General features: G+C 38.8%; 2 protein-coding genes across 2 annotated transcripts in view; both read left to right on the plus strand.

The window, feature by feature from the left end:
* Window positions 1–8,253, plus strand: part of tpm2 (tropomyosin 2 (beta)) — a 32,559-nt gene extending 24,306 nt beyond the window's left edge. Inside the window, exons 3-9 of the mRNA XM_061876864.1 lie at window positions 315–448; window positions 2,431–2,548; window positions 3,305–3,375; window positions 4,571–4,646; window positions 5,054–5,116; window positions 6,901–6,970; window positions 7,921–8,253. Of these exons, the coding sequence (XP_061732848.1) occupies window positions 315–448; window positions 2,431–2,548; window positions 3,305–3,375; window positions 4,571–4,646; window positions 5,054–5,116; window positions 6,901–6,970; window positions 7,921–8,003 (615 nt within the window). The 3' untranslated portion in view covers window positions 8,004–8,253. The remainder of the gene's footprint in view (window positions 1–314; window positions 449–2,430; window positions 2,549–3,304; window positions 3,376–4,570; window positions 4,647–5,053; window positions 5,117–6,900; window positions 6,971–7,920) is intronic.
* Window positions 8,254–14,563: 6,310 nt separating this feature from the next.
* wdr91 (WD repeat domain 91) overlaps window positions 14,564–26,318 on the plus strand; it is a 44,886-nt gene continuing 33,131 nt past the window's right edge. Inside the window, exons 1-6 of the mRNA XM_061876865.1 lie at window positions 14,564–14,780; window positions 17,116–17,239; window positions 17,334–17,513; window positions 21,538–21,744; window positions 24,447–24,530; window positions 25,245–25,354. Of these exons, the coding sequence (XP_061732849.1) occupies window positions 17,117–17,239; window positions 17,334–17,513; window positions 21,538–21,744; window positions 24,447–24,530; window positions 25,245–25,354 (704 nt within the window). The 5' untranslated portion in view covers window positions 14,564–14,780; window position 17,116. The remainder of the gene's footprint in view (window positions 14,781–17,115; window positions 17,240–17,333; window positions 17,514–21,537; window positions 21,745–24,446; window positions 24,531–25,244; window positions 25,355–26,318) is intronic.

Raw genomic sequence — 26,318 nt, forward strand, 5'->3', positions numbered from 1 at the left:
GCGGTAGAAAATGGATGGATGGATGGATAGTTTCAAGAGACACACATTTTTCTTGACACCATTCAGGTTTTCTGAGCTCCATGGAAATTAACACTGATTTTTTTTATCATGTAATTATTACAGGTAAAATATAATTATTGTATATTGATGTTTTGAGTTGTTATAATGGCACCAAGTCAGCTATGGTTGTTTTGTCAGGCTTGTAAAAAAATAAACTTCTAAATTAAATCCAGAATGGGGTATTTTCTGAAAACATCAGTTAGATCCACCCCTGCTTATACACAGTCAAATACTGTATTTGTGTGTCCCGGCAGGCTGAGGCTGAGGTGGCATCTCTGAACAGGCGCATCCAGTTGGTGGAAGAGGAGTTGGACCGAGCTCAGGAGAGACTGGCTACTGCTTTACAGAAGCTGGAGGAGGCTGAGAAAGCAGCTGATGAGAGTGAGAGGTAAAATGCGTATTCATCATTTCTTCAACACCTTCTAATAACTTGAAAGCGGTGTTGTATTTATTACAACAACAGTATCTTGACATACTGTACCACTACAATCTACACTGAAACCCTTCCATCAATTATGAATAACGACCTATACAATATATAGTCGTACCTTAACTTACGAGCTCAATTGGTTCAATGGCCGAGCTCATAACTCCAAACATTAATATCTCAAAATATTCCCACTCATTTAAACGAATTGAAATAATTTTGATTAATAAATAAAATGATAAATGGGTTGTACTTGTATAGCGCTTTTCTACCTTCAAGGTACTCAAAGTGCTTTGACACTACTTCCACATTTACCCATTCACACACACATTCACACACTGATGGAGGGAGCTGCCATGCAAGGCGCCAACCAGCACCCATCAGGAGCAAGGGTGAAGTGTCTTGCTCAGGACACAACGGACGTGACAAGGTTGGTTCTAGGTGGGATTTGAACCAGTGACCCTCGGGTTGCGCACGGCCACTATCCCACTGCGCCACGCCGTCCCTAATTAGGATATTATCAGCCGATAAATGCTTAAACATTTAATATTGGATATTACCTGTACCGGTTTCAAAATTATCAGTATCGTTTTCAAAAAGTAACATTCATGACTTTTTATAACGCCGCTGTGTACACGGACGTAGAGAAAAGTACAGAGCGCCAATAAACTGCCTTTGCGTGCCGGCCCAGTCACATTATATCTACGGATTTTCACACATACAAGTGAATGCAAAGCATACTTGATCAACAGCCATGGAGGTCACACTAAGGGTGGCCGTATAAACAACTTTAACACTGTCACAAATATGCGCGCCACACTGTGAACCCACACCAAAAAGGAATGACAAACACATTTTGGGAGAACATCCGCACGGTAGCACAACATAAACACAACAGAACAAATACCCAGAATCCCTTGCAGCACTAACTCTTCCGGGACGCTACAATAGACACCCCCCGCTACCTCATACTCCCCCCCACCACCCCAATCCCGCCTACCTCAACTTTCTCATGCTCTCTCAGGGAGAGCATGTCCCAAATTCTAAGCTGCTGTTTTGAGGCACTCTAAGAAAAAATAACACACTTTGTGACTTCAATAATAAATATGGCAGTACCATGTTGGCATTTTTTTCCATAACTTGAGTTGATTTATTTTGGAAAACCTTGTTACATTGTTTAATGCATCCAGCGGGCATCACAACAAAATTAGACTTAATAATGTGTTAATTCCACGACTGTATATATCGGTATCGGTTGATATCGGAATCAGTAATTAAGAGGTGGATAATATCAGAATATCGGATATCGGCAAAAAAGCCATTATCGGACATCTCTAATTTTAATCAGTGCTTTGCTAACTCAAAACACCCCAATTTTAGCATGTAACATGCCTTTTATGGGGCCCAGTAAGTTGCGACCCAACCTCGTTCCTGTTCTGTTCGAACGGGTTTGTGCTGAAAATTTAATTTTTTTTGTACTTGTGCAACGACAATAAAGATCGTTCCTTCTTATTTTAAAAAAGAAAGACTTTGAGATACAAAAATATTATTTGAAAAACAATACAATAATCCTACAACTACAGTAGTTTTATGAAATAATGTAATAATATGGTAAAGAATTTACCTCTTCCAGAAGACTGAAGAGGGCTTGGTATCATTTTGTCTCATTAAATCCAACATATACAATGAGTTAATGAAGATGGAAGGCTGGTAAATAAGCCCAAGATAGCACTGAGAAGTGGTGTTAAAAAAGCGGATATTCTTAGTTATGCTTTCTTCCACAATCAGTCTAATGGGGAAAAGAGTGGACGTTTTTCATGCAGTAGGATGGTCAGTATCATACGAGGCTGGGCAGCAGCAGGATCGGAGAAATTGTACACCGGCCTAAAAGCACAGCATTGAACAAAGTAACAATCAATTATTTTTGTCCTCTTAATATTCAGAGGAATGAAGGTCATCGAGAACAGGGCAGGGAAAGATGGAGAGAAAATGGAGCTTCAAGAGATGCAGCTAAAAGAAGCCAAACATATTGCTGAAGAGGCTGACCGCAAATATGAAGAGGTGAAATAATCGCATGTCACTTCATTCTTAGTATTTTGTTGTCTTGACTTTATATAGCTAAGATTTCATGTGCATAAGACAGATGTACATATTTTCCACAGATTATTGATCGTGCATTCTGTTGGCATGGATGCATTACCAACACCATACTACCTAAACAATGATGATTGACACATTGAACAGCCAATGAAATTGTGAAAATACCGATTTGCTGCTGAGTGGGTTAACTTTTATTGCAAAAGCAAAGAAGTCCTGCTAACGGTGAAAAGGAAAATGTGGACTGTGAATCAAAAGTGCATTTACTTTGCAACTATTAAGTCGTTTATTCATTTATTTATTTTCAATCAATGATGAGAAAAGAACATAGAGTATGCTTGTCTAGGAATTTTGTTAGCAAGGACTCAGTAAAGACTTTTCTCAAGTGTAACCAATGGTCTTTTGGGAACGCCTGATCCTAACTTTAACAAAACTTGTGTAAAATACTACATTTTTGGATAATCATTTTAAAATGGGATTAGGTTCACAGTCCATACCTCTAAAATAGATGTCTTTAAGACAAATGTTTTTAAAATAAATAACAGATAGCAGCTACTCTTAGACTTTTACTTGTCATTTTCTCAACAGAAACTTCGAACAGTCATTTTCCTGTAGGGTGTTTTTTTTTTTTTTTTTTAGTGCAGGCTGGCTTGTGTGTAATTGTTATACAAGATTGTACATGCTGTGTATTTATTAGTGAGTCATGTCGAATGTCTGCAGGTTGCACGTAAACTGGTCATTCTTGAGGGCGATCTGGAGCGTTCAGAGGAACGTGCTGAGGTGGCTGAGGCGTAAGTCAACACTTATGTGGTACATTATTCATGTTGGCCTAGTAAAGAACATGACTGCATGCGACTACTGATAGCTTGTAACAACTTTAAGCTGCAGAACCCAGTTATATTTAGAAGTATTCAGTTGCACTTTTGTTACATGACTCATTGACAATCATTAAATCAACTGCGTCAGTGCCTGTTTTGTTGCACACTTACTGCAAGAGGTAACACACTCATTAATGACATGCAGACCCAAATGTTCGTTTTGTGCTCTTCTGTAATGCCTGAAAACACCCTCACCGTCAACCATCCTCAACAACCACCAACCATTACCTACCACGATCAATGATCATCAACCATCGCCCACCATACATAACCACAAACCACCATTAACTATGACCAACTGTCATCAACCATCAACCATCATCGACTATCATCAACCGTCACCCAACATCGCCCATCAACAACAATCAACTATCATCAACCATCACTAACCATCAACTTTGACCAACTATAATCAACCGTCACCAACCATCAACCATCACCAACCGTCAACTTTCATCGATCGTCATCTACCATCACCAACCACCAACCATCAACCATAATCAACCATCAACCTTTACCAACTATCATCAACCATCACCAACCATTATCAACCATCCCCAACTATTACCAACCTTTATCAACCGCCATCAACCATCACCAACCATCATTAATCATCATCAACCGTCAACATCAACCATTAAACACCGTCAATCATGAACAATAACCAACCCTTGTCAACTACCTGTATGGAATATTTTTAACTGTCCCTAACCCTGAAACCCCTTGGAATGGACTAACCCCTGCAGACGAGTAAGGGAACTGGAAGAGGAGCTCGGGTTATTGGACCAGAATGTGAAAGCCATGATGTGCGGAGAGGAAGAGGTATTTACTCTGCCCCTTGTACCATGGTTTCATTCTGACCTGTTGCCTTTTGCTCCTGAAACAACCCTCCTTTACCTATCACCATCTAACCTTGACACATGATGACATGTCTTTCTTTTTGTGAGACACATGTCATCACCAGTTTTGCTTCCTACCTCCTCTACCTTACTTTGCAAGTGTGATGGGGTCTTTCCTTCTGATGACAATGGTGATCACGCTGTTGAGCGGTCACGTGACTATGTTGTCCTTTCCTGTCCCCCTGCTTGTTTCCTTTCTGACTGCTCAGTAAATCAGGTGATCTTGAGGAAGAGTTGAAAAATGTCACCAACAACTTGAAGTCATTGGAAGCTCAATCTGAAAAGGTACAAAAGAAGTGCTTCAGCTCAATTGTTCGAACCCTTTGATATACGTTTGTACTTTTGTATAATACAAAACTGCTCAGGGAACTATATTCCACGAAGTGTCTGTTTCCACATGAGTATTCGTGCAGACCTTAGTATGGTTTATTGAAACACAAATAAACATAACAACTTGAATCTCAACTTCATGTTCTCAGTATTATCCCAGAAATCATCATCACAGGTCATATTTCCCTAGTTGACGAGAAAAATTCAAAGTTAAAGCAAACAATGAGAGCAAACACATGAAGACTGGAAAACATGAATGCACTTTCTATGTTTGTATTGGTATTTATAATAACTACATGTGTTAAGCTCTGTTGATGATTTTGCGTTTGATGTTTAATAGTTGATAATCCTTTTTCTTTCAGTACTCACAAAAGGAGGACAAATATGAAGAAGAAATTAAAGTTCTGACCGACAAACTTAAAGAGGTGAGATATATCTACAGTATCATTGACTATATTGCTATTCACATAGGGCCCCATTATCCCGAGTGAATAAATGTAATTATGAGGTACGGTGAGGATACAATAAGCCATGCTAACGGCTAAATTAGACCTCTTGAATGTAAATGCATGGGCGGATAGATACAAATATCGACAGTTACGATACAAAGTATAGTATCTATATATGGTAGATTTTTGTTATTGTTTAGGAAATACAGTAAGTCCCTAGACACAGGAGGACTTTGGGCGTAAAATCAAATGATATGTGTTTTTTCTTATGTTGAGTTATTTTGCACTATTGACTCTATAATAGTCAAAAGGGAATAAGGAAATTATTTACATGTTTGATTAATATTGTTTGGTCATCCTGTGTAGTAGTATGATTATGATTGTGATCAAACATTTAACTAGCCAATTGAAAATGTTAAGCATCAGTATCAGCATTGGCCCCTTTCACTACTTTGGACTTTATGTAGTTTGTGGTCCTGCCCAAAAGTATCCAAACAAAGTGTTTATTACATTTTTACAGAAATGTAGATGGATCCATGTTAAAACAGAAAGTAACCACATATTAAAAGTAGATGATTGAGTATAATAATAATAGTTTTAACAAACTAATACAATTGGAAATGACGCCGTATATAAAAGTCAGATGGGTTTCCAAAAGGGCAACCCATTTTAAAATGGTTATTTTATCGTTTGTATGCCAAATAATATATTTTGATGTTTATATCATTATCACTGGAGGCTGAAATCTATATCGCAATATTGGCTCTAGGCCATATTGTCACACCCTTGTGACTGTTTCGGACTTTTGTTGTTTTTTCCTGTTAATGTGGATTTTAATTCCTGTCCAGTACTCTTATTTTGGTAGATTCACTTCCCCTGTCTGTCCTCAGTACTGGCTCCTTACACCTGTCCTTGATTAGCAACTGGGACACACCCGAGCCCGTTTGCCAATAAGTTTCCTATTTAGTATGGCGCTGCCTTCATTTTTGTTATTGTCATCGTTGCATTCCATAGCTCTCTCTGCTCCTCATATGCTTATTGCTAATATTAACAGAAGGAGTCCCATGTCTTGTGCCTTGTTAGTGGCACTTGTCTTCTTTTCTTTGTTTTTTGCCCATTCCCTTGTGAGTGTGTTCCCTTTGGTCTATTAAAAACCATTATTGTCTTCAACATCAGCCTCTTGCCTGCTGCATCTGGGGTCACGCCGCCAGAGCTGCATCAAAATCTTGACACATATCACCCATCCCTAATTTGAACCTAAATGTAAAATTCTGGTGCTGTGTAAATGAAATACAATACAAACTGAATGTATTAATAATTAAAGAGGTATGATGTATTACCATTATAATGTGGAAAATAATTAAGATTCTGGTACTGTCTTTGGTCCTGCTAGAAGAAAAATGTTCCTACAAGTTTAAAGATATTTTTGTAGAATAAACATTAAATTGGCCCTAATGTGCTAATTTGAGTGTGAATGTTGTCTATCTGTGTTGGCTCTGCAATGAGTGGGCGACTTGTCCAGGGTGTACCCTGCCTTCCGCCCAAGTGCAGCTGTGATAGGCTCCAGCACCCCCAGCTACCCCGAGAGGGACAAGCGGTAGAAATGGATGGATGGAAATAAATCATTATTGTAGGGGTAATTCAAATAACCCCTGGTTGATGAAGGAACTGTTGGGATACTTTGTAAAACTTTCATCTGCACAATGTATGTTTGACATAGTATTACGAACCATTGTTTGATGTTTTGATAATTGTTTCAGGCTGAGACCCGAGCAGAGTTTGCAGAGCGGTCTGTGGCCAAGCTGGAGAAGACAATTGACGACCTGGAAGGTATTCATTCATTTCTTACCTCTGCATTCATAATGCTGTAGAGAAGCCCACATCCACATTGATCTCGCAGTGTCGTATACATCAGTGGTTCTTAAATGGGGTTACGCGTACCCCTGAGGGTACTTGAAGGTATGCCAAGGGGTACGTGAGGTTTTTAAAAAATATTCTAAAAATAGCAACAATTCAAAAATCCTTTATAAATATATTTATTGAATAACACTTCAATAAATAATGAATTTAAGTTCATAAACTGTGAAAAGAAATGCAACAATGCAGTATTCAGTGTTGACAGTTAGATTTTTTGTGGACATGTTCCATAAATATCGATGTTAAAAATGAATTTTTTTGTGAAAAAATGTTTAGAATTAAGTTGATGAATCTAAATGGATCTGTATTACAATCCCCAAAGAGGGCACTTTAAGTTGATGATTACTTCTATGTGTAGAAATCTTTATTTATATTTGAATCACTTGTTTATTTTTCAACAATTTTTTAGTTATTTTTATATCTTTTTTTCCAAATAGTTCAAGAAAGACCATTACAAATGACCAATATTTTGCACTAGTATACAATTTAATAAATCAGAAACTGATGACATAGTGTTGTATTTTACTTCTTTATCTCTTTTTTTCCAACCAAAAATGCTTTGCTCTGATTAGGGGTTACTAGAATAAAAAAAATGTTCACAGGGGGTACATCACTGAAAAAAGGTTGAGAACCACTGGTATACATGACAACAGTACCTTAGCCATGTGTCTATACAAATAAATATTCCATCATGATAAAGTATGATGATTTCTGATAATTTGGTAGTTACTTGTTTGATTAAATTATGCTTCAATTACGTCTCTTCCTTTATTTTTTGCTAAGTTTCCTATCCCTTTTCTCTCCCTCTCTCTCTGTGTGTGTGTACTCGGGCCACCTGTGTCTTTCTGCGTGTTGTCCTGCAGATGAAGTGTATGCTCAGAAGCTTAAAGGCAAGGCTCTCAGTGAGGAGCTGGACCTGGCTCTCAATGACATGACTACACTGTAAAAGCTCACACTTCCTTTCCTTGCTTGCCTGTTGCTGTTCTTCTTCATTCCACAGTGGAATGATCAGCTACCAACCTTTTATCAGATAAAAGAATCATATTCAGATCACCTTCAGCACACTGCTGACTCCGGCAGTAGACTTGTTTTCAATGCAATGTGTTTTGCTGAGCTTGCACTTGTCTCATTTCCACTGTTGAAATGTTTCCCATACGCTTTCCTCGCTGCATTGGAATAAATCTATTTCAATACTATTGTGTCCCCCCACTCTTTCACTCTTCTTTAGCTATCTGTTTGCATCTGACAGAATTGCTATTCTCTTAATCTCATGAACCCTATGCCATGGTTGTCCTTGTCAAACTTTTGGTAGATGTACGCAGCACTGAACAACATTAACATGCCGAGAAATCTTATTTATTGTGTAAATCATCTGTTTTATTGACCAATCCGAACAAAATAAGATATTTATTATACACAGAGCTGGGTAAAATGTGTTCTCAGTAAGAGGACTGTTACTTTAGAGCAGTTCTTCTCAAATAGTGTGGCGGGTTCCACTGTGTGATGCATTTCAGGGAAATTGATACTTTAAGTCTTTTCTGTTATAAACTAAAGAGCAGTGTTGATAAAGCTATTTGTTGTAAGTTTATCTATATATTTTTGTTGTTGTTTTTTTGTTAAGGATACATGTTATGCAGAGGTGTACTTACAACAATTTTATAGACAAATTATACTATTTGTAGTTGTGGCGGAGAGTGTGGGGTGGGGCACGAAATGTTTTCTTCTTTCTGTGGGTGGGGCGTGACAAAAAATAATTGAAAAGCACTGCCTTAGAGTACTATGACTCAAGTAAAAAAAATAAAAATTTGTTAGAGTACCGTTAAATGTATACAGTGAAAAAACTACTTAAGTACTGAGCAATTGATGAGTAACTTCTTTGAGACTGTATCAGTACATTGCACAGTACAGTACATATTCCGTACAATTGACCACTAAATGGTAACACCCAAATAAGTTCTTCAACTTGTTTAAGTCAGGTTCCATGTTTTGATTTATTTGGTAGCAAAGTTTTAATGGTACTCGCACTACAACCTTAGTTTTTTTGTGTACTTGTGTGTGACAGACACAGAGACCCTGCTACAGCATGCACTGCACAATATGCAGATCTTACCACTTATGACTGCATAACAGGGCTATCACTTTTGCATGTGGCCCCCTAAAACATTAAAAAACATATAGAACTTACAGCAACATGTTTTCTCTAGTTCGAAGTGGAATTCATGCTGAAATGTGAACCTTTCTTCCGACACATGACAGCGCTGAATATAAGTGTTATTTTTATCATAGTTTGTTGAAGCTGATGTCATGACCACACTCAAACCAGGCTCTAATTGATTGGTGAAATGGAGCCAAACGTCGCTAACGTTAGATTAGTGTAACAAAACCATGTGACAGTGCCCACTGGAAGAATTCTTTCTAACAGGCAAAATGAATATGTTTTTGCAAGCAGTAAACAATGCATTGTAAATAAATATAATGATGATAAATGTAGTGAATAAAACTCAATGTAACACATAAAAATAGAGATTCTTCTTCACAAAATACTCAAATAAAAGTAAAAAAGTATGTTGAGTTGAAACTACTCTGACAAGTACAGTTCATCCATTAAGTTACTTAGGTAAATATAATGTGTTACCACCCACATTTGTTTGTAACGTATGTGGACATTTTGTGACAAATGATGTAGGAGTTTAACAATGTATCCATATGGCAAATTGTTTGGATATTTAAACTTTGCAATAACATTATGGAGTGGTCTCGCCACATGTATATTTTTCATCGCTATAAACTTTTTTCATTGTTGGTCTATCGTGAGTCCAGTCCGCGTCACACATGTCATTCAGGGGGGACCTCTGAACAAGTAGCCAACAATTAGGTCAAAGTCACAAAAGAAGAAGAAGAAGAAGAACACGGCTCTACTGTAAATTTCATTAGGCCAAAAGGTTGATCTGAAATTCAGCTGGAAGAAAACACAATGGCCACCGACCAGCAAAACATGTCTATGACAAACTAAATCAGGTGTTTAGGTGTCTCAGTATCAATGCAGTTGTCCTTTAACCTCTAAAGGCCTTAGTGGCCACATGCGTCGACAGCACCTTTTAGATTCTCATCCCGGTCGCTTCACCGTGCTGATGAGAATCAGCACCTCCAAGTCCGAGTCCATGGTCCTCCCCTGGAAAAGGGTGGAGTGCCATCTCCGGGTTGGGGAGGAGACCCTGCCCAAAGTGGAGGAGTTGAAGTACCATGGAGTTTTGTTCACGAGTGAGGGAAGAGTGAATCAAGAGATCGACAAGCGGATCGGTGCGGCGCCTTCAGTAATGCGGACGCTGTATCTATCCGTTGTGGTGAAGAAGGAGCTGAGCCGGAAGGCAAAGCTCTCAATGTACCGGTCGATCTACATTCCCATCCTCACCTATGGTCATGAGCTTTGGGTTATGACCGAAAGGACAAGATCACGGGTACAAGCGGCGGAAATTAGTTTCCTCCGCCAGGTGGCGGGGCTCTCCCTTAGAGATAGGGTGAGAAGCTCTGCCATCCGGGAGGAACTCAAAGTAAAGCCGCTGCTCCTCCACATCGAGAGGAGCCAGATGAGGTGGCTCGGGCATCTGGTCAAGATGCCACTCGAACGCCTGCCTAGGCAGGTGTTTAGGGCACGTCCAACCGGTAGGAGGCCAAGGGGAAGACTCAGGACACGTTGGGAAGACTATGCCTCCCGGATGGCCTGGGAACGCCTCGGAATCCCCCGGGAAGAGCTGGACCAGGTGGCTGGGGAGAGGAAAATCTAAGGTTCCCTGCTTTGGCTGCTGCCCCCGTGACCCGACCTCGGATAAGTGGAAGATGGATGGATGGATGGATGGATGGATGGATAGTGTACACTACTGTATTGGGGTCCGATGCCAACATATGGACACTTATACTGCTATCTGGTGGTGTCAGAAGAGAATAACGTACAATAGAATTTGGGGAAAAAAAGTGTAAAAATCTAAATTTGCATGTCACTACACATGAAGTACACTTTTGTGTACTTATGGACTTAAGTACATCATATTAAAAGATGATTTTTTGTTTTTATTCTAATTAGGGTCCAATAAGCCCAAATAGCAAAGAGAAATTAAAAAAAGTATGTTAACAAACCGCTTGGGCCTTAAGAGCTTAAAGGAGAGTTGTAATTCTGCCTATTATTCACAATCCCTAAGTAGGACAATAATACATAGGTCTTATTTTTTTTTTAGGCATTCTCATCTGTTGTATAAACAATATTCCAGTAAATGGAGGATTGTTAGCGGGTTTTTTAATGTTTGTTTAGAGGGCTTTATGGGCACAATGTGACAATCCCTCACTTCATTTCTGTTTTTTCCCTTAATTGTCTGATGTATATTTCCTGTCAGCGCTCTCATTCTCGTTACATTTCCTGCATGTCTCCCTGAGCGCTGTTTCCCCTCACCTGCTGCTGATTGGCATCCTGGCCACACCTGGTGCTAATCAGCAGGCTGCTATTTATGCCTGCCTCGCCTGCTCCTCAGCGCTCGAGGATTGATTATTGTTTGAGAACCTTACATGCACGACTGCTTGCTTTCTCTGAGAGTATTAAAATCCTCTAAGCTGCTCATCTTTCCCCTAGTTCATGCATCACAACCAACGCAGCCATGCAAGTTCCCATCTTTGGTGACATAAAATTGTACAACAACTACTTGTTGATGGCATTTTGAGGTTACTGCAATTTTTCAGAAAGGTTCCAAATAATTAGTCATTGTTAAGACAATTAAAGTCATTTAAGTATGTTTTAATGTGAAATATGCACTATGGTGCCTGATGGTTTTATTTGCATTCATATGTGAGACTTTTTCAAACCTGCAGAGATGCTGGCCCAAGCCAAAGAAGAAAACCTGGAAATGCATCAGGTGCTGGACCAAACCCTCCTGGAGCTAAACAATCTGTAGATGTTTGTGTGGCAACAAGTACAGCAGATAGTACAGTAGATGTACTACAGTTAATGTAGTACAGTAGATGTAATACAGTAGATGTAGTACATGTTGAAATCTCCAAGTCAACATTTGACATTCCAATGTGTGTGAGTGTGTGTATATATATATATATATATATATACACATATATATGCATGCATACAGGTCTCGAATTCTAACTTTTTAAGGTCAAAGCATGTGTTGCCTTAAAGGAGGGCTCATATTTTAGGGCACCAAAGCAAGTTATATATATATATATATATATATATATATGAAGTTTTTTTTACTCATTAATATCAACTTGTCAGCTTTTTTTCATTACTTGATGCCTTTATCTCTATTTTTACGTTTCGATAGCGAAAGGTGTTTATATTATTTATTTATGTTTTCAAGTTATGTACATTCATATGTACCTGTAGATTATGTATCGGGACAGATTCATTAAGAGTTTGAGCAGAAATATGTTGTATAGGAATTACCTATACACAGTAAAACATTAACAAAATGATATGTCACATGAATGGTTTTTAAAGTAATACCATTGTGAGATGAAAAAAAACAAGAAATGTAAACAATATGGCGTTTACTTTTTCATATTATTATAAAACTCAAAGCTGTTTGGCTAATGAAGATGAAGTCTAATAAACAAGCTTTGTTCTGCTCCAACATTGCCTCCTTGTAGTTCAGTGTAACAGTTTGGCCCTTCGCTGGGCCCAAGCTCATCTAAGTTGGACTGATGCAAAGTGGAAAAGTTTTCTGTGGTCGTACGAGTCCACATTTCAAATTGCTTTTGGAAACTATGGACATCGTGTCCTCCAGAACAAAGGAAAAGAACCATCTGGATTCTTATAGGCGCAAAGTTCAAAAGCCAGCATCTGTGATGGTATGGGGGTGTATTAGTGGCCAAGGCATGGGTAACTTACACATCTGTGAAGGCACCATTAATGCTGAAAGGTACATACAGGTTTTGGAGCACGATATGTTGCCATGCAAGCAATTTTATCATGGACGCCCCTGCTTATTTCATTATTTCCTCCTATTCCCGCCCTTAAAAAGGTTTTTGTTATCCTTTCCTCTTATATTTGAGCGATTGTGTCAAACCATTTCCCTTGGGGATCAATAAAGTTTTGAACATACACTTTATAGCCAAAAGTGTTTGGCCACCTGCCTTGACTCACATATGAACTTGAAGATCCATCCCATTCCTAACCCATAGGGTTCAATATGATGTCGGTCCACCTTTTGCAGCTTCTACAGCTTCAACTCTTCTGGGAAGGCTGTCCACAAGGTTGCGGAGTGTGTTTATAGGAATTTCCCACCATTCTTCCAAAACCCCACTGGAGGTCACACACTAATGTTGGTCGAGAAGGCCTGGCCCTCAGTCTCAGTCAGGTGTTCTATCGGGTTCAGGTCAGGACTCTGTGCAGGCCAGTCAAGTTCATCCACACCAGACTCTGTCATCCATGTCTTTATGGGCCTTGCTTTGTGCACTGGTGAACAATCATGTTGGAAGAGGAAGGGGGCCGCTCCAAACTGTCCCCACAAGGTAAGGAGCATGGAATTGTCCAAAATGTTTCTCTATCCTGGAGCATTCAAAGTTCCTTTCACTGGAACTAAGGCGCCAAGCCCAACTCCTGAAAAACAAACAACTTTCACACTCTTCACAAAGCAGTCCGAAATGTACCGTTCTCCTGGCAAGCTCCAAACTCAGACTCATCCATCAGATTGCCAGATGGAAAAGCATGATTCATCACTCCAGAGAAGGCGTCTCCACTGCTCTTTGTACTATGCGCTTCAGCATCCGCTGACCCCTCTCTGTCAGTTTACGTGGCCTACCACTTGGTGGCTGAGTTGCTGTTGTTCCCAAAATCTTCTATTTTCTTATATTAAAGCCGACAGTTGACTTCGGAATATTTTAGGAGCGAAGAAATTTCACGACTGGATTTGTTGCACAGGTGGCATCCTACGACAGTTCCTTTCCATCCATCCATTTACTACCGCTTATTCCCTTTGGGGTTGCGGGGGGCGCTGGTGCCTATCTCAGCTACAATCGGGCGGAAGGCGGTGTACACCCTGGACAAGTCACCATCTCATCGCAGGGCAGTTCCTTTCCATTTTTTCACAAATGTTTCACAAGTGCTTCATTTTATACCCCTGTGGTGATTAGGACACCTGATTCTCAGTCATTTGGGTGGGTGGCCAAATACTTTTGGCAATTTGGTCTATTATATATTGTATATTATGTTTTATTTATTATTTCTTCCTCTTAATCCCCCGCCCTTGAGAATGTTGTTATCCTTTCCTCTTATATTTGAGCGACTGTGTGGGAATCAATAAAGTTCGTTTAAGTCTAAGTCTGTTTCCCTTGGGGAAATATTCAATGTTTTTTTTGCAAATATTGTTTATATAGTGATGAAAACTGACAGACTTACATGAATAGATTTATTTTATTTCACTTTATTTTTGTTTCCATTACAGTGGTTGACGAATGATTAGTAAAAACGATTAACACAACGACCACTAGGGCGCGCCATTGGGCTAGACTGGATGACGTCACGGTAAATGGGCACGTGACTGGCAGGAGTCGAAAACAGGAAGTGTGCGTTTTCTCTGTCGCTTAAGAAAATTGTGTAAGGTTTAAATTTGCAGAATGTGACAATCAAGTATTTCCAGCAATAATTGTACTCCACTAGTGTTTTATTTCACCTTGTTTGACGTGTTTGACTCGGGAACCTGATCCTTTGTTTGACTGAAGAAAGGTACGTTCATACTTTACATTCTTATTAGAAAAAACGGTGTATTTATTATGAATATTTCATAAATATATACGTTACTCATTTCAAAGTCACGTTCATATTTAAATATTAAGCCCTCTATCAAAAACTAAATATAATATTGTCTTTTCATTCGATTTTTGTTTGCTGCGTTGCACTGTGTATGTTGTATTTAAAGTACGCCAGAAACTACTCTTAATGGTGCCAAAAAAAAGAGTTTTACTGTGAATCTTTATTATTAGACGGTATTTACATTGCAAAGCAGGGAGCGAGTTAATTGCAGTTAATTGGTTCCAGGCCTGACTGGTAAACGTATTTATGTGAAATATAATAATATTAATAAATTAAATGGTTTCATAGCTAGGCATAACTAAACTGTACACAGCCTTTTGAATAGGTTTTCTGATATAATTAAAGCCCTCAAAACATGAAATAACAGCTATATAGTCACCTTTACACTTGTTTCACCAAATATATATATATATATATATATATATATATATATATATATATATATATATATATATATACACACACACACACACACACACACACATATATATTTGTATATATGTGTGTGTGTGTGTGTGTGTGTGTGTGTGTGTGACCTCCGCCGAACCCCTGAGGCCGACTCACCGAACCCCTAGGGTTCGATGGAACCCAGGTTAAGAACCACTGGTCTAAGTCATGTGAAAGTGGACAGGCCAAACCGCCAGTTGTTCAAGTCACGCTTGGCCAAAACAGCAAAAACACTAATGTGACCATCCCCTGGCTACACATCCTCCAGAAGTTTAAAATAAACTCCACACCTACAATTTAGGACTGAAGACAACCTTAGGGGGAAATACGGTGGAGCAGTGGTTAGCGCTTGTGCCTCACAGCAAGAAAAAAAATGGTAAACTGGTGTATACTTGTATAGCGCTTTTCTACCTTCAAGGTACTCAAAGCACTTTGAGACTATTTCCACATTCACCCATTCATACACACATTCACACACTGATGGCGGGAGCTGCCATGCAAGGCCCTAACCACGAGCAAGGGGGAAGTGTCTTTGCCCAAGGACACAACGAATAGCGGAAGCTGGGATCAAACCTGCAGCCCTAAGGTTGCTGGCACGGCCGCTCATATATATTTGTATATATGTGTGTGTGTATATATATATATATATATTTGATATATATGTGTGTGTGTGTATCTATATATATGTGTGTATCTATATATATATATATATATATTTGTGTATATATATGTATATATATATATATATATATATATATATGTATATATATATTTGTGTATATATATATATATATATATATATATATATATATATACACACACACACATACACACACACACAGTCGTGGTCAAAAGTTTACATACACTTGTAAAGAACATAATGTCATGGCTGTCTTGAGTTTCCAATAATTTCTACAACTCTTATTTTTTTTGTGATAGAGTGATTGGAGCACATACTTCATATGTTCATTAATTTTGGTTCTTTTATGAATTTATTATGGCTCTACTGAAAATGTGATCAAATCTGCTGGGTCAAAAGTATACATACAACAATGTAAATATTTGGTTTCATGTCACTTGGCAAGATTCACTGCCAAAAAGCAAATGTTTTGTTCCACAGAACTTTCCTCCAGAATGGTCTTATCTTTTTCCCTGTGATGTCAGATGAAACATAAATTGAGCTGTTTGGTCACAATACCAAGCAATTTCTTTGGAGGAGAAAAGGTGATGCCTTTAATCCCAGGAACACCATCCCTACCGTCAAGCATGGTGGTGGTAGTATTATCTTCTGGGCCTGTTCTGCTGCCTATAGAACTGGTGCTTTACAGAGAGTAAATGGGACAATGAAAAAGGAGGATTACCTCCAAATTCTTCAGGACAACCTAAAATGATCAGCCTGGAGGTTGGGTCTTGTGCGCAGTTGGGTTTTCCAACAGGACAATGCCCCCAAATACACTTCAAAAGAGTGGTAAAGGAATTGCTAAATCAGGCGAGAATTAAGGTTTTAGGGTGGCTTTCCCAAAGTCCTGACTTAAACGTGTGGACAATGCTGAAGAAACAAGTCCATGTCAGAAAACCAACAAATTTAGCTGAACTGCACCAATTTTGTCAAGAGGAGTGGTCAAAAATTCAACCAGAAGCTTGCCAGAAGTTTGTGAAACTTGCCAAAGGACACATTACCAAATATTAACATTGCTGTATGTATACTTTGGACCCAACAGATTTGTTCACATCTTCAGTAGACCCATAATAAATTCATAAAGGCAAATGTTAATCATGATGTCCCTGTGTCCGAATTCAGAATGGGGTCTGCGGTGGAGAGAACAGATGAACATGTGAGAGAGTATTTGATATATCGGGGATTCACCAACACACTGAAACATCTGGACAGTGAGATGAAAGTCGACAAGGAGAAAGGCTTCAGGGTGAATGATGCAAATATGAAATACCAATATTTAGTTTATTCTAAATGTAGATAGATGATGAATACAGTGATGGTTTGGGTTTGACTGTCATCAGGTGGACAAGATCATCGATCAGCTGCTGCAGTTCATCCAAAGCTTTGACCTGACGGGTCTGAAGGACTACTGGCTCTATTTGGACAGACGTCTTTTCTGCAGACTGGAGGATGTTTATCGATCCACCGTGAACAAACTAAGAGCTAGCCTGTATAGATACTATGTCATCAACACCATCCAGGTAACAAATTAAGAGCTAGATTGTATTGTCAGTGTTGATTGACACTTATCCAGATCATGGTAACCAGTAAAAGTTGAATGAAGGCAACAGGAATCTTCTTGGTTGTTGATGACGTTTCACCTGTCATCCTAAAGGTGTCCTTGCTTAAACTTGCACAGGGTTTGTCCTCTTGGCAGAAGGAATTCATATGCATCTTGAAGAGAGAAAGGTCATTCAATTCTATGGAAGACAAATTCTGGACAAGGGAGGGCTTCTTGTTTGATTGGGGTGTGAACTGGAGATCGACTGATATGGCTTGTTTAGGGCCGATACCGATGCTGATCATTAGTAGTTAAGGAGGTAGCTAACCGATATTTGGAGCTGATATAAATTTGTGGTACAATTTAACTAAACATGAAAAGTATGTGTCAGTAAACATAGACAGTCTTTTTGGGTAGAGCGGCTGTGGCAACAATTTCAGGGTTCCAGGTTTGAGTCCCTGCTGTGTGTCTTTGATTAAGACACTTCAGCCTTGCTCCCAGTGTACGCTGGTGTGTGAATGTGAACGAATGTTTGGTGTCGGTCGGAGGGACTGTAGGTGCAAATTGGCAACCACGCTTCCGTCAAGTCTACCCCAGGGCAGCTGTGGCTACAAATGTGGCTTACCACCATCATTTGTGAATGTGGAGTGAATAATTGATGAGTTGACACTTCTCTGTGAAGCGCTTTGAGCGTCTAGAAAAAAGCGCTAAATAAATCTAATCCATTATTATTAATATTATCATTATTATCATTATTACTGTGGTTAATTTAGTACAAAAAACATCAGTATATATTACAAACAGATGTATTACTTGTGTCTAAGTCAGTGGTTCTTAACCTTGTTGGAGGTACGGAACCCAATTAGTTTCATATGTGCATTCATTGAACACTTCTTAGTGAAAAATAAAATGATTTTTTTTCAAATTCAAAACAAAGTTATGTGTTTTTGGTACACTTAAGTATGGAGAACAAATTCTAAGTAACAAAGACTTAATTTAGAGGTTTTTTGACACTAGGGGAACATATTGTAAGTAAAAAAGACTTAATTTGGAGTTATTTGGTAAGGGTTAGGGCCAGGGTTTGATGGTTAGGGTTATAATAAGGCCATGCCGAATTAGGCATTAATAAGTACCTAATAATGACTAGTTAGTAGCCAATATGTTACTAATTTGCATATTTATAAGCAACTAATTAATGGTGAATATGTTCTCCATACTAAACTGTTCCCATGTTTTTTTACTGGTGCACAAAATGAACCGTGCATGAACATCACCTTGTTCAAAGAACAAAACCGACACAGTGCATAAACTCACAACAAATTACACACCTGCAAATCAGTGTTACTTCAGCTGTTGCCGTATCCGTAATACCCTAATCGGGAGAAGTTTTTATTGACACGATGAGTCGGGTGTGTTTTGACCTCCGCCGAACCCCTGAGGCCGACTCACCGAACCCCTAGGGTTCGATGGAACCCAGGTTAAGAACCACTGGTCTAAGTCATGTGAAAGTGGACAGGCCAAACCGCCAGTTGTTCAAGTCACGCTTGGCCAAAACAGCAAAAACACTAATGTGACCATCCCCTGGCTACACATCCTCCAGAAGTTTAAAATAAACTCCACATCTACAATTTAGGACTGAAGACAACCTTAGGGGGAAATACGGTGGAGCAGTGGTTAGCGCTTGTGCCTCACAGCAAGAAAAAAAATGGTAAACTGGTGTATACTTGTATAGCGCTTTTCTACCTTCAAGGTACTCAAAGCACTTTGAGACTATTTCCACATTCACCCATTCATACACACATTCACACACTGATGGCGGGAGCTGCCATGCAAGGCCCTAACCACGAGCAAGGGGGAAGTGTCTTTGCCCAAGGACACAACGAATAGCGGAAGCTGGGATCAAACCTGCAGCCCTAAGGTTGCTGGCACGGTCGCTCTACCAGCCAAGCCACGCCGTGCCAAGAAGAACGTCCTGGGTTTGATTCCTGGGCTCCGGATCTTCCTGTGTAAAGTTTGTTCTCTACGTGACAGTGTGGGCTCCCTCCCGGTACTCCGGCTCTCTCCCACCTCCAAAGACGTGCACTTGGGGATAGGTTGATTGGCCCTCTTGTGTGAACGGGAGTGTGAATGGTTGTCTATCTGTGTTGGTCCTGTGATGAGGTAGCGACTTGTCCAGGGTGCACCCTGCCTTTCGCGCGAGTGCAACTGGTATAGACTCTTGCCCCCCCAGCCCCTCCTGGCAATCCCGATATGGACAAGTGAGGAAAATAAATGAAAACATTTAGGATGTAAGGTGAAATGTCTTCAACAAACAAGAAGATTCCATTTGCCTCCATTCAAACCTTGCTGGTCAGTAGGTACAAGCCCCGTTTTCATATGAGTTGGGAAATTGTGTTAGTTGTAAATATAAACTGAATACAATGATTTGCAAATCATTTTCAACCCATATTCAATTAAATGCACTACAAACACAACATATTTGATGTTCAAACTCATACATTTTTTTATTTTTTTTTGCAAATAATAATTAACTTAGAATTTCATGGCTGCAACACGTGCCAAAGTAGTTGGGAAAGGGCATGTTCACCACTGTTACATCACCTTTTCTTTTAACAACACACAATAAACGTTTGGGAACTGAGCAAACTAATTGTTGAAGCTGTGAAAGTGGAATTCTTTCCCATTTTTATTTTATGTAGAGTTTCAGTCGTTCAACAGTCCGCTTTTTACACTTCATAATGTGTCAAACATTTTCGATGGGAGACAAGTCTGGACTGCAGGCGGGCCAGGAAAGTACCCGCACTCTTTTTTTACGAAGCCACGTTGTTGTAACACGTGCTGAATGTGGCTTGGCATTGTCTTGCTGAAATAAGACGACGAAAAAGACGACGCTTAGATGGCAGCATATGTTGCTCCAAAACCTGTATGTACCTTTCAGCATTAATGGTGCCTTCACAGATGTGTAAGTTACCCATGTCTTGGACATTAATGAACCCCCCATACCATCACAGATGCTGGCTTTTGAACTTTGCGTCATTAACAGTCTGGATGGTTCGCTTCCCCTTTGGTCCGGATGACACAATGTCGAATATTTCCAAAAACAATTTGAAATGTGGACTCGTCAGACCACAGAACGCTTTTCCACTTTGCATCAGTCCATCTTAGAAGCCGGCGGCGTTTCTGGATGTTGTTGATAAATGGCTTTCGCTCTGCATAGTAGAGCTTTAACTTGCACAAACTTGCTTTAACTTGCACAAACTGTATTTAGTGACAGTGGTTTTCTGAAGTGTTCTAGAGCCCACGTGGTGATATCCTTTAGAGATTGATGTCGGTTTTTGATACAGTGCCATCTGAGGGATCGAAGTCACGGCCATTCAATGTTGGTTTTTGGCCATGCCGCTTACGTGGAGTGATTTCTCCAGATTCTCTAAACCTTTTGATGATATTATGGACCGTAGATGTTGAAATCCCTAAATGTCTCGCAATTGCACTTTGAAAACCGTTGTTCTTAAACTGTTTGACTATTTGCTCACACAGTTGTGGACAAAGGGGTGTACCTCGCCCCATCCTTTCTTGTGAAAGACTGAGCATTTTTTGAGAGGCTGTTTTTATACCCAATCATGGCACCCACCTGTTCCCAATTAGCCTGCACACCTGTGGGATGTTCCAAATAAGTGTTTGATGAGCATTCTTCAACTTAATCAGTATTTATTGCCACCTTTCCCAACTTCTTTGTCACGTGTTGCTGGCATCAAATTCTAAAGTTAATGATTATTTGCAAAAATAAAATATTTTTTTATCAGTTTGAAAATCAAATATGTTGTCTTTGTAGCATATTCAACTGAATATGGGTTGAAAATGATTTGCAAATCATTGTATTCCGTTTATATTTACATCTAACACAATTTCCCAACTCATATGGAAACGGGGTTTGTATATTAAACCATGTCATTATTATTTGTCCAAGTAAACCATCAGCAAATTGGTTTCATTCTGATTTGCAGAAAGGGAACTTGGAGAAGACTCAGGAGTTTTTCCAGAAGCAGGCTTTGGAGCTGCAGGGTCAGCTTGAGTGGCGTGATTGGTTTATTCTGCCGTATATCCCTGCACCTGAACACAACTCGGCCTTCGCTCCGTATTTCTCCCGCCAGTGGTCTGACACATTCTTGGTTTCATTGCACAACTTCCTGTCTGTGCTCTTCCAGTCTATGCATATCCTTCAGCCAAGTCCAGTCTTGATTTTTTTTTACATAGAAACAAGCACTTTGATAAACACAACCCTGGATTTCACTGCTTTTTCTTTAAATTGTTTAATTTTGTAGAAAAAAAAGCAGATAAAAAAACATGAAAAAAAAATAACCCATAGTAATTTCAAAGGTCAACTTTCTGCCTTTAAGGAACAATAAAAAAACAAAGTACATAAATTGTGGTAGTAACAGTTTCATTTTTAGATCAAGCAGGAAGACATTAATATGGAGTGACCTGGTAAATTTTCATTTACAAAGCCAACACCTGCATCAGATTAAATATAATAACTAGTCTGCAGTTAAACAGCACTGTTCACGCCTGGGAGAGCTGTTGCACAATATGGATTGACATTAATTATGGCTCCAGCATGAGAAATTAACACTAAAATATAATTATCAAACTATTTCAAGAAGGTAAATCATCACGAGTGGTCTAAAATCTCAACCAGTCAAGTTGAGGTTGAGACGCAAAGTACAGGCTGTTTGCAGACTTGGAAAAAAAACAAAAATCTATGGGCCTGATGTTACCATTATCACATGACGAAAGGTAGTGACTTGCTAGCCAATTAGATTATTTCAGTATGACATTCAATTTTTGAAAAAAATATTTTGCAGGTGAAAAATGTTTCTTCTTGACACAGTCTGGGATTTCAAATATCCGAGCAAAATGTCTGGACAAGTGACTGAACAAAAAAAAACAATGCCGTTTTTTTCCGAGTATAAGTCGCACCTGCCGAAAATGCATAATAAAGAAGGAAAAAAATATATATAATACGCACTGGAGTGTAAGTCGCATTTTTGGGGGAAATCTATTTGATAAAACCCAACACCAAGAATAGACATTTGAAAGCCAATTTATAATAAATAAAGACTAGTGAACTACAGGCTGAATAAGTGTACGTTACATGACGCATAAATAACCAACTGAGAACGTGCCTGGTATGTTAACGTAACATATTAAGATTAACATTGTAAGAGTCATTTAAATAACTACAGTGGGGCAAAAACGTATTTAGTCAGCCACCGATTGTGCAAGTTCTCCCACTTAAAATGATGACAGAGGTCTGTAATTTTTATCATAGGTACACTTCAACTGTGAGAGACAGAATGTGAAAAAAAAATCCAGGAATTCACATTGTAGGAATTTTAAAGAATTTATTTGTAAATTATGGTGGAAAATAAATATTTGGTCAACCATTCAATGCTCTCACTATTGGAAGGAGGTTTTGGCTCAAAATCTCACGATACATGGCCCCATTCATTCTTTCCTTAACACGGATCAATCGTCCTGTCCCCTTAGCAGAAAAACAGCCCCAAAGCATGATGTTCCTACCCCATGCTTCACTGTAGGTATGGTGTTCTTGAGATGCAACTCAGTATTCTTCTTCCTCCAAACACGACGAGTTGAGTTTATACCAAAATGGATACATGGATGATACAGCAGAGGATTGGGAGAATGTCATGTGGTCAGATGAAACCAAAATAGAAGTTTTTGGTATAAACTCAACTCGTCATGTTTGGAGGAAGAATAATACTGAGTTGCATCCCAAGACCACCATACCTACTGTGAAGCATGGGGGTGGAAACATCATGCTTTGGGGCTGTTTTTCTGCTAAAGGGACAGGACGATTGATCCGTGTTAAGGAAAGAATGAATGGGGCCATGTATTGTGAGATTTTGAGCCAAAACCTCCTTCCACCAGTGAGAGCTTTGAATGGTTGACCAAATACTTATTTTCCACCATAATTTACAAATAAATTCTTTAAAATTCCTACAATGTGAATTCCTGGATTTTTTTTCACATGCTGTCTCTCACAATTGAAGTGTACCTATGATGAAAATTACAGACCTCTGTCATCATTTTAAGTGGGAGAACTTGCACAATCGGTGGCTGACTAAATACCTTTTTGCCCCACTGTATAACATATAGAACATGCTATACGTTTACCAAACAATCTGTCACTCCTAATCGCTAAATCCCATGAAATCTTATACGTCTAGTCTCTTATGTGAATTAGCTAAATAATATTATTTGATATTTAATAATTTCACACACAAGTCGCTCCTGAGTATAAGTTGCACCCCCGGCCAAACTATGAAAAAACCTGCGACTTATAGTCCGAAAAATACGGTACTTTTTTGTACTGTTGTGCTTTTAACACAACAACCTCTGGCTGTGTATTTAATAATTAATTTGTCAATTCTAGGATAACGTGGAGGTGGCTCGGACGCTCATTATATTGTGCAGTCATTTGTTGCTAGGCAACAGTTGTTGTAAGCAATAGTAAGTAAAAAATATTACAAGTTACAGTTAGTACAAGTAGAAACTTAACAGGTTATCAGTAGTGACGCAGTTATTTTGGACCAAAAGCTTAAGTAAAGAATCAGACAAACTTGTCCGTGAGTACACTGAATGTTGCTGATTACAGTCCAATAACAATAAGAACCATCTTTAAGAGAAGGCATTATAGATGTAGCTTCAGGTTTATAGTGGCATCTTGTGGTTGTTTATGTGGGGATGTTGCAACAGGCATTGTCAGCTAAATTTAATATTTTAGAGCTGTTTATTTCGCCCGCCTGTTGTTCTTACAGCACTTTCTTTGACGTGCACTCTTAACTCACCTGTTGGTTCCAACCCAATGTTTACTTTCCTTAACTGGCCTCCACCCCAACCGGTGCTGCTGAGTTTTGATGCTGAAGTCCAGAAGACAACAAGTGTCCTGGAGGAGAATGAGCAGCTGCGTCAACTGGTGAGTGAAGGCATGGAAAAAAATGCTGCTTTTTTATACAATGATACAAAGAAATATATTTTTAAGGCTCGAAATCATCTAACATCTATTGAAATAAATTAATTGGGTCAGTAGTAGCTCAGTGTTTAGGACTTGTAACTTGTGTCCATGTTCAATATACTGTATATACATGCATTTACAATCCCAGTCATATTTGTTTAAATGTCATTTACCAAGTTTAAGCTCAAACTCAACAATTTTTGTCTCATTGACAAACTTGTCTGTGAATTTTTGATTTGGCTAACCTTCATTTTAATTGTATGCTTTTTAAACACACAGTAGTACACACATGTTCTATAGATGGCATGTATGTTGTATATTTAGCTTTACAGTATTTGAAATCTGGAGCCTAAGTAAATTTGAGGTGATTGCAATTAAATTCACACTCGTTTTGAGGAAAACATTTTAGATGTAAGTTCTATAATCATTCCACACTGTAAAATATATATCAGTTAAGGTTTTTTTTGATTGATTGATAGTTTTATTAGTATATCGCACAGTACAGTACATATTCCGTACAATTGACCACTAAATGGTAACACCCTAATAAGTTTTTCAACTTGTTTAATTTGGGGCCCACGTTAATCAATTCATGGTATTCAATTCAGGGGACAAAATTAATTCAACATTCATGCCATGAAGTATTTATTTACATGATCCCATTTTCTCCTTTAGCTGTTCGCCCTGCAGACAGACGGTCGAGACCAAAAGAATGGAGACGAGGTGGTCCATCACAAGCTGCCGGCATATGTACAGAATATGGACCGTCTGGGAGACACTGAGCTGTGAGAAATTAACATCTGTCTTTTCTCCTCTGAGACCACTAACTTAACAATATGTAGCTTGTTCTCAAATAATTAGCTATTATATATACTGTGTGTGTGCGTGTATGTATGTATGTATGTATGTATGTATTACATACATTGGGATGTAATTTTGTCACTTTTTGACATAATATTGAAGAGTTAGTTTGTCTTTTGCAGTCAACATGAAATTCTAATGTAAGATCTTTAACATTGGCTTTAAAAGCTGCTGCATGTCACTTCACAATCACCTCAAAGTAGGGCTGGGCGATATGGCAAAACAATTATCACGATTAATTTTTTTATGTAATTTGATCTCGATTAATATCACAATTTATTTTCTTTGTTTAATTAAAGCGGATTGTCCCGTGCAGGATTATACCGAGTTTCGCATCCCTACTGTTTACTACTTCTGTATCTTGTAACAAACATTTGCACCATGTTTGATTGAAGTAATTTAAGCTAACAGCTGACAACTGTCATTTTGTTTAGGGATGTCTGATAATATCGGACTGCTGATATTACTGGCCGATAATTGCTTTAAAATGTAATATCGGAAATTATTGCTATCGGTTTCAAAATTATCGGCATCTGTTTCAAAAAGTAAAATTCATGACTTTTTAAAACGCCGCTGTGTACATGGACGTAGGGAGAAGTACAGAGCGCCAATAACCTTAAAGGCACTGCCTCTTCGTGCCGGCCAAGTCAAATAATATCTACGGTTTTCGACATACACAAGTGAATGCAATGCATACTTGGTCAACAGCCATACAGGTCACACTGAGGGTGGCCGTATAAACAACTTTAACACTCTTACAAATATGCGCCACACTGTGAACCCACACCAAATAAGAATGCCAAACACATTTTGGGAGAACATCCGCACCGTAACACAACATAAACAAAACAGAACAAATACCCAGAACCCTTTGCAGCACTAATTCTT

The sequence above is a fragment of the Nerophis ophidion genome, linkage group LG17 (assembly GCF_033978795.1).
Source record: "Nerophis ophidion isolate RoL-2023_Sa linkage group LG17, RoL_Noph_v1.0, whole genome shotgun sequence".
Taxonomy (NCBI): Eukaryota; Metazoa; Chordata; class Actinopteri; order Syngnathiformes; family Syngnathidae; genus Nerophis; species Nerophis ophidion.